Here is an 8,305-nt window from a genome sequence, read left to right as displayed (position 1 = left end):
CCCCAACCCCCACCCCACACCCACTCTCCCACACTCTTACGAAAAAACAGCTTGTGAATATTAGAATATGGTAATTATCATAGCAAAGAGAAAACATAAGGAGAACCAAAATTACATGCATGATGTTTACAGATCTGCAGATTCAGGATTCAAATTAGATCAGTTCAACCTTTATAATTGTTACACTGAACCCATTTTATTTTTGTAACTAGGGATTCAGAATTTAATATTTGTTGAAATCTTAGTGGAATTTTCACACACAACACGCATCTAATTTCTGTGTAGAAACTACGGTGTCCAGTTGAATCCATTAATTATAGGTCCTGAAATCTACATTAGAAACCATCTTATCACCAAGCATACCTGCTGGCTATCGTCATAAAACTCTTCTAATTCCTTCTCTTCATCATCACCATTATGCACTTTGAAATGAATTTTTGCTTTCATACGTTTCTGAATTGCTTCTAAACTACCGAAAGGATGACATCCATTGTAGCAAGACAGGCACATGTAATACTTTTTAGCCTGAGGACATAAAGAGAGATTTTTACTTTTTTATTAATATCAGTTTTCAGATTAAATAATACACACATCAATATCTAAGTAAACTTGAAGAGTAGAGAAGAAAAGAGACACCAATAATATTACCTTGAGACCAAGATAAGAGAGGAAGCCTTTAGGATCCCCCAAATACTCAACATCAAGTAAGAAGAACCCATGCTTCTTGTGCATGTGGACCAAAAATGCTACTCCACTCATGTCGAATCCTTCAAGAATGAATAACTTTTGGAAGATCCAATATACAGCCGGTGGTATTTTTGAAGGATCTGAGAAACATAGTCTCAAAATGTGTGTGTTTCTCAGCGGACAAACTGTCCATAGGGTACACATTAATACTGTTCTTTCATTCTCTCTAGCTAATTGTTAGTCCTTCCTAGCATAGCAGAACTTCATTCTTAATCGGCACGGTGGAGTCCATTGTACTCCATGCTAAGAAATATGCAGCATATCAGCCATGATCTGTTGCGGTGCAGAAAAAGAGAAGTTGATGATGATTGATGACAGTTTTCGTACCATTTTCAGCCATGAGAACTCCAAGCTGCTGCTTCAGTTGATTCTCTCAGAAAAATACTACGATATCTAACTCACCAATCTTCTTTGCAGATGATTGAAAGTACAAGACAAATAATCATTGATATTCTCCATCAATAACTTGAAACCATACAAGTAGTCTCAACTTGAAGAAAGTAGGGGCAAAGAAAATTAACGTTTTGATTTAGTTTCTCCATTGATCAACCTGTTATAAGTAGCAATATCAGGTATAAACCCCAAATCCAACATCTCTTCCACCAAAGCTTCCGATTCCTTCTTTTTACCCTCCCTCTTAAAACCTGATACCAAAATATTATATGTCACAGTATCAGGATCCAAGCCCTTGTTTAAACCCAATAACCTCATCTTATTTGCTTCCTTCGCTCTTCCTGCTTCACACATGTCACTAAGAAGACAATTAAACGTTACACTATCCGGAAGCATACATTCCTGCAGCATTTTCTCCATAATTTCATATGCTTCATCAATCTTTCTTGTTCTCCTTAAACCTTCAATTAAGGTCGTACAAGCGATCAAGCTTGGAGAATTCCCATTCCTCCATAACTCATGCACCAATTCTATTGCTCTGGCCACATTCTCTTCCCCACAAAGCCTCTCAACTAACCCAAAATAATCAAATGTTCTTGGCAGCACCCCTTTCCTTGAAAAGTCAACCAATAAATCACACGCTTTCAACACCATTCCTTTCCTGCAAAGCCCATCAACCAAAATCTCACAAGTCACTGCTGAAATCTCCCATTCCATCTCAGTCATCTCAAAGGCCATCCCAATCCCCTCCTCAATCTTACCATCCAAAAGAAACCATTTAATTAAAGTATTGAAACTAACTACATTTGGAGCACATCCATGAGTTTTCATCTCCTTAAACATTTGTAAAGCCGAGCCCAGTTGCGAGTTCTTACAGTACCCAGAAATCAAAGTATTGAATGTAATTACATCAGGCTTTACTCGATCTCCAATCATCCTATGGTAAAACTCCTGAGCCTTATCAAAATGCTTAAACTTCACAAATCCATGAATTATTATATTGCAAACAGCAACATCAGGCTTCCCATCAATCAATCTTCTCATTGTGTCAAAAGCTAACAAAGCATCATCAAATCTACCAGCCTTGCAATAAGCATTAATGGCAAAACGAAAAATTGGTTCAGTTTTGGGGCAAGAGAAAATACCATCAGCACACGGGCAGGGATTAGAAGAAATAAATTGGAGGAGAGTAGTAAGAAACTGGAGGCGGTGTGTGGTGGCAAGAGTGCGGACCATCCACTCAAAAGTGGTGTGATCATGGCGGAACGAATCGACAGAAGCAGCATAGTTGAAGAGGTAGAAGTCAAGGTTAGTTAGGATAGGGTGGTAATGGACACGGTTCTTGAGAAAAGAGAGGAAATCTTTGGCATTGAAAGAGGGTTTGAGGTGGGTTTCGATGAGTTGATTCAGTTGGTTTTGGGCAACAGGTGTGAGGTTGTTAGTGCTACACATTGAAGAATCTATCGTTCTTACAGCAAGAGGTAGCAATGAAGTCCGATCAGAAGCTGTTGGTTTAGGAATGGCTTTGAGAAATCTCCGAAATCCCATTTTCTCTTTGTTCTATGTTCCTTGGCTGAAATTATCCTCTCCCACTTCTCACATAGTTATATTTTCATGAAAACCCTGTAACGTAAAATCATGTCATTCTAAAATCAAACTAACAATTAGTTACTTCGATCAAGAGATTGCATCACACACATTGCAGTTTAAGTAATAAAAAACCATGTTTTGACAATACAACTGGATACCAAAGGTGTGTTAAATGTTTTCCAACTTTCACATATTCTGGAAAACATATCTCTCGGAAAACAACCTCCTTAAAAACGATTTACCTGACGAAACAAGTTTCACTAGTGACATTCCACATAGATAGTGTCATCCCCACCTACCCCATAGCCCTCATCCCCACCCATATAGGAAGCTTAAAGTAAAAGCTGTTGTCACTTGCTAATTAACAAATCAAACCTCATACTAGTGACATAATGAGCTATAAGGAATAAAATTCTGGTGTGGATGCATAAAAAAGGAACCTTTCTGCAGCAACTTTCACAGGGACATTTTATCAAACAGTTGTGCTACAATAAGGATCTCAACTACATAGATAGCAGAAAACTTACTTACCTCGAAGAAGAAGCAATTGGGCTTTTGCAACCAAATCCTGCCGGAAACAACAAGACTGATCGGAATTTCAAGATTCTTTAGATTTGCTTATGGAGTTCTGATAATCACTTAACCATTTTGCCCTTTCACTAAATAAAATAAAATAAATTAATTTATTAAATACTAATATTTTAATTACATAATAATAGAATATGAAGTCCACGAGTTCACTTTAATAATAAATCACACTTTTAATGTAAAATAAATTTTATGTATTATGATTTAATGTGCTCTATTAGTTTGGTAGGTAAAAAAGACAAGTAAATATCGGTAAATTGTTCTTGATATCATTATATTCATATATTTTTCATTATCTATTATATTTTTTTCTTCTTCCTAGATAATGATATAGATTAGGGGTGTCAAATGGGCGGGTGGACCGAAAATTGAAAATATTAAAACGGGTTGAGATAGAAGTCGGGTTGGGTCTTGATCCACCCAAGTTTAATTTGGGCTCAAATGGACTTAAAAACGGGTTGGGTCTTGATCCGCTCAATTTAACCCGATTAATCTCACTAATTTAACATATCACACATATTGATGTTTAACTTTTATAATCACAATTTGAATTTTAGCTCGAAATTATTTTTTAAAAAAAATAACAAATGGATAGATAAATCCTAAAAGACGCTAAATAGATAATAATTTATACCTTAAATATAGAAACATATCTTAATAAAAAGTTTTAAAATGGGTTGAAATTGGAGATTGAATTGAGCTCAATTGAGGATTATCTTCAAATGGTTCATGCTTGAATTAGTTGAGATTGAACTCAATTCAACTTATCTTGATCCGAACCCTTAAAATTCTAGGCAGATTGAGTGGGTTATATATATATATATATATATATATATCGTCAAGAAACTAACTAAGGAAAATAACAGATAGCTTCATTAATAAATTAAAGGAGGAAGTTTTCTTACAATATAGTTCAAGTGTTAAGTTCAGAAGTATAAGATATGACATATATATTTCTTTAGATCTTTTTTATGTTAGCTTATGATTTAAGTTTTTCTTTTTCATTTTGAAATTAACGTATGATTGTCTAAAATAAACTTGGTATGCAACTAATCTCTTGTATAATTATTCATCATTTGGCATTTTTCTGAAATTTATTTCTTTGATTTTTTGGAGTTTTATGGTTCAAAATAAATTTGGTATGCAAAGATTATTATATGTTGTCTTTTCCTTCTATGTTTATTTTTTATATTTTCTCTCTATCATTCTTCTTTAATTTAATTTTTCTCTGAAAAGATTATTATCGTAACATTTGTTTGAGATTGTTGCATTTTTGTACTAGTCATTACATTCATGTCTTCATAAAATTTAAATCGTTTAAACGAATTAATTAAAAAGAAAAATGAGATACACGTGTCCAAAAACTAGTAATAAAATAGAAACACAATCAATTACACCTTAGATTAAAAAAAAGATACTCCCTCCGTCCCATTTTATGTGACACTTTTCGAATTTCAAAATTCAAACAAGTCTATTTTTTACCATAATTTTTTCATAGATCTTTTAAACATTTTGAATTATTATTTTATTATAAATTATGATACTTTTCATGTAGTTTATAAATATATAAATTTCATTTTAAAAAATTTAATGAGTTCATGCTTAAATTTTCAGTTAAACTTAAATTGTTTGACTCTCAAAAAATAAAAAATATCACGTAAATTAGGACAAAGAGAGCAATATTCATTTTATATCTAATAAGTAATATATTAAATTTCAATATATTTATTTTATTCTCTAATTTATGGTTCACAAATATTTATGAATTGTTTTGCGCCATAAATATTTCCTAATTTTGTTAACAAAATCTAATTAGTGCACCAGCAAAATTTTTATTGGGTCTCTCTATATTACGTGGCAAATTCTCATTGGCTATTGACATATCCAACTGGTCCCACTTCCACGTGTCTGGCTGAGAACAACCATGTAAACAAAAACAAGTTCTCCATCGTTCTTCTTCGAAATGCCAAAATCACCATGACCACTCACGTCGTCGCCGGCACAGGCACTACTGCCACCGCTCTTATTGGAAATCTTCGCCGGAGATCTTCTCCAGCCGCTCAATCAAGTTCGCATCTACCACTTAACTCCCATCAAAACCGCTCTAACCGTCGCCGGACGTTTTCCCCAATCTATGCTTCTGTATCTGCATCTCCGGCGCCGGTTATTAAACCGGATGACCTCGTCGATACCATTCTTTCTAAGGTACAGTTACTGGACTTTTATTTGCTGATGATTTTTTTTAGAAGAAAAAAAGAGGAAATTGATGAATTATTTGTAAATTAGAGTTCGTTTTGGGTAGAACAGTAAGCTAAGTTGCTTTTTGCAGTCTATAACTAGTGAATAACCTTAATTTGGCGATTCAAACAGCTTCTGTGTTTAATTTACTCACTGAGTTCAAACTATCATCAACATTGTAAACTGATAGTAACTGTTACTCGTACATTGGGTGGTGACCTAGTAGTCAATAAAGTGCGTTAAGAACTACAAGGTCTCGGGTGGTCTCAGGTTCAAAACTTATTGGAGTCGAAATTTAGTTTCAGATTTGTCCGAACCTTGGTTGAACAGAGTTAACCTACCTATGCTAGTGGGAGGTAGCTAGTATGGTGGAATTTGTCTAGGTGTGCGCAAATTGGCCTAGACACCACATATATATAAAAAAAAAGTTAACTTTTTTACCCTCCGTACCCGCCTTTTTGCTCTATTACTGACTCGAACCCACAAACTTATGGTTGGAGTTGGAGGATGCTTACCAACTCCCTTTTATCTGGTTCTTTGTGCTTTCCTTGGCATCTTAACTACTATTGCTTGTTGTCTGTTCCGAAATGTTGCTTAATGAAGCATCTCTGAAATTGTCGTTTAATAACTTCCTATTTACCTTTCTTCTCGTGGTCGTTAACCTTTTTACACAGCCTCTTCAAATTAAGGTAGCAAAGTATGCCAAAGTTCAGCACAACCCTGGCCTATCATGGTAATTTGCTGCACACTTGGGTGAAAAACAGATACCTCTGTACTTCAGAAAGAACCCAAAAGGAAAAAGAAGCACAATGAGATCTCTCTGTGTGTATTCTCTAGGCTCATCCACTTTAACACCAGTGGTAGAGTTTTGGGCCTCAAATAGTTTGAGAAAAAAAATAGGCCAGTGCATCCTTGTTTATTTTAAATGCTTACCAAAAGCTAAGGGGAAATCTTGTTTAAGAGTCTGACTGAATTGTGCTGCTTCATAAAGTAGTGAAACTATCATCTAGGGGTTAAAGAAAATCTTACCTACCCAACCACATGGCAAATGCCTTATATTGTAGCAGTAAGCCAATTTGGTTTTGTATTTTAGCTGCATGTGTTACTTACATAATAGTTGCATTCTGAGTACTTTTGTTTAGGAAGTTTTAATAACAGCTGAGCATCATCACTTAACCAGGTTACACAAACGGATCGAGGTGTTTTGCTGACAAGGGATGAGCACAAAAGTGTAGCTGAAGTGGTTCAAGAATTGCAACGTTTTTGCGTGGATGAACCTGTGAAATGCCCTCTTATATTCGGAGGTAAACATGCTGTGAGTGTGTGTGTGTTTGATTAAACTGTAAGATGTGCTGCTGACGAAAGATGTTAGTTATTTCTCTGGTTATCTGAAGAGCAATAGTTAGTGAAGTTAAATACTAGCAGTTTATTTAGTGCATAAAGGCAATAGTTATGTTAACCATGTCTTATAGCAAATCAAACGCTCCTAAACTGCAATTAATAATAAATTCCTTGCAGAATGGGATGTAGTGTACTGTTCAAATCCCACTTCACCTGGGGGTGGCTATCGGAGTGCATTTGGTCGCCTTTTCTTCAAAACGAATGAAATGATTCAAGTTGTTGAAGCCCCTGACATTGTAAGGAACAGAGTTTCCTTTTCGCTTTTTGGTTTCCTTGATGGTGAGGTTTCCTTAAAAGGTATGAAAACAGACGCAAACATGTCCTATTTCACATTTATCTCTTCTTACTCGTTCTTTTATCCTTTTATAGTGGAGTAGAATTGTCTTTGTGTGTTCATATGGTAAGCTTGATTTGCTGCATCAAATGTCAAACATAACAAGGGGAACACTTCCTTAGCATGTCACTGCTTGCAATTAGCATACTCTACAAGAACAATATACACACATCTGACTGTAATTCAGTTCGTTTTGTCTATGAACATTTACACTTTCTGGTTTCTAAGTTGCCCATATTTAGTTCACAATCTGTTAAAGCCTAAACCCTTGTAAGGATGTTTTTATGTGAAAGCTTTGGAGATTACTGAAGTACACAACAACTAAGCCTTTACGCCTAGTAGTTTGGTATCTCCTATGTGAACTTTTGCTTCTATTATGTCCTATTCTTAAGCTAAATTCGTGACACCTTCTGTGCTAGGCAGTGAAGTACTGATGAATAACTTGCTCGTACATTATTTCTTAGATTTAGTATCATCGTCATGATGTAACAGCGCGCATTTAATATGTACTTTCATGCCCAAGACGAAACTTGATACCTTAATTCAAGGTCTAGACTCTATAGTAGTTCATGATGTGGTGCCCAGTTCTTTTACCATTCTAGTCTGGGATTATTCTAACCACCAGCTTTATGATGCAGGAAAGTTGAACGTTTTAGATGAAAAATGGATCCAAGTTGTGTTCGAACCGCCTGAACTCAAGGTAGGAGGGTTAGACTTCCAGTATGGTGGTGAGAGTGAAGTTAAACTAGAAATCACATACATTGATGAGAAGATCAGATTGGGAAAAGGCTCAAGAGGTTCCTTGTTTGTGTTTCAAAGACGCAAACCTTGAAATGCTAGTCTTTCGAGTTTATTCTTATAGTATACAACCAATTCTATGTACAAACATCATAGAAAATGAATCAAATTGGAACATTGTTCAAAGAGAACTTGTCGCGTTATTCTGGTTGTGTAATGTAAAACTATCACTGTCTTCCAGCCTTTGGAATCTAATTTACCAAACTCAGAAGGAAC

At 35.3% G+C, this 8,305-nt stretch overlaps 2 protein-coding genes across 5 annotated transcripts in view; one reads left to right on the top strand and one right to left on the bottom strand.

Annotated features, from left to right (window-relative positions):
• Positions 1–3,403, bottom strand: part of LOC107026903 (pentatricopeptide repeat-containing protein At2g36240) — a 5,859-nt gene extending 2,456 nt beyond the window's left edge. For 3 of the 4 annotated variants that reach the window (XM_015228017.2, XM_015228013.2, XM_015228016.2), the window contains exons 1-3: positions 3,262–3,403; positions 649–2,763; positions 364–525 (exon numbers count right to left, since the gene is read on the bottom strand). In XM_015228017.2, coding sequence (XP_015083503.1) covers positions 1,264–2,688 — 1,425 coding nt within the window. In that variant the 5' untranslated portion in view covers positions 2,689–2,763; positions 3,262–3,403 and the 3' untranslated portion in view covers positions 364–525; positions 649–1,263. Of the gene's footprint in view, positions 1–363; positions 526–648; positions 2,764–3,257 lie in introns of all 4 variants that reach the window. The other variant, XM_015228014.2, reaches the window with a different exon arrangement.
• Positions 3,404–5,261: 1,858 nt separating this feature from the next.
• LOC107028994 (probable plastid-lipid-associated protein 8, chloroplastic) lies at positions 5,262–8,304 on the top strand. The gene is made up of 4 exons (XM_015230263.2): positions 5,262–5,523; positions 6,737–6,860; positions 7,075–7,254; positions 7,930–8,304. The coding sequence occupies exons 1-4, from the start codon at positions 5,296–5,298 to the stop codon at positions 8,121–8,123; spliced, it is 726 nt and encodes a 241-aa protein (XP_015085749.1). The 5' UTR covers positions 5,262–5,295; the 3' UTR covers positions 8,124–8,304.
• The last annotated feature ends 1 nt before the right edge of the window (position 8,305 follows it).

Source organism: Solanum pennellii, chromosome 8 (assembly GCF_001406875.1).
Source record: "Solanum pennellii chromosome 8, SPENNV200".
Classification (NCBI taxonomy): Eukaryota; Viridiplantae; Streptophyta; class Magnoliopsida; order Solanales; family Solanaceae; genus Solanum; species Solanum pennellii.
This window is presented reverse-complemented; position numbering and strand designations above follow the sequence as displayed.

Excerpts from the sequence above, each read along its gene's own strand:
- LOC107028994 (XM_015230263.2), top strand. The coding sequence starts at position 5,296 with ATGACCACTCACGTCGTCGCCGGCACAGGCACTACTGCCACCGCTCTT. Across the intron at positions 6,861-7,074 it reads ATGCCCTCTTATATTCGGAG|AATGGGATGTAGTGTACTGT; the intron begins GTAAACATGCTG and ends AATTCCTTGCAG. Across the intron at positions 7,255-7,929 it reads TGGTGAGGTTTCCTTAAAAG|GAAAGTTGAACGTTTTAGAT; the intron begins GTATGAAAACAG and ends TTTATGATGCAG.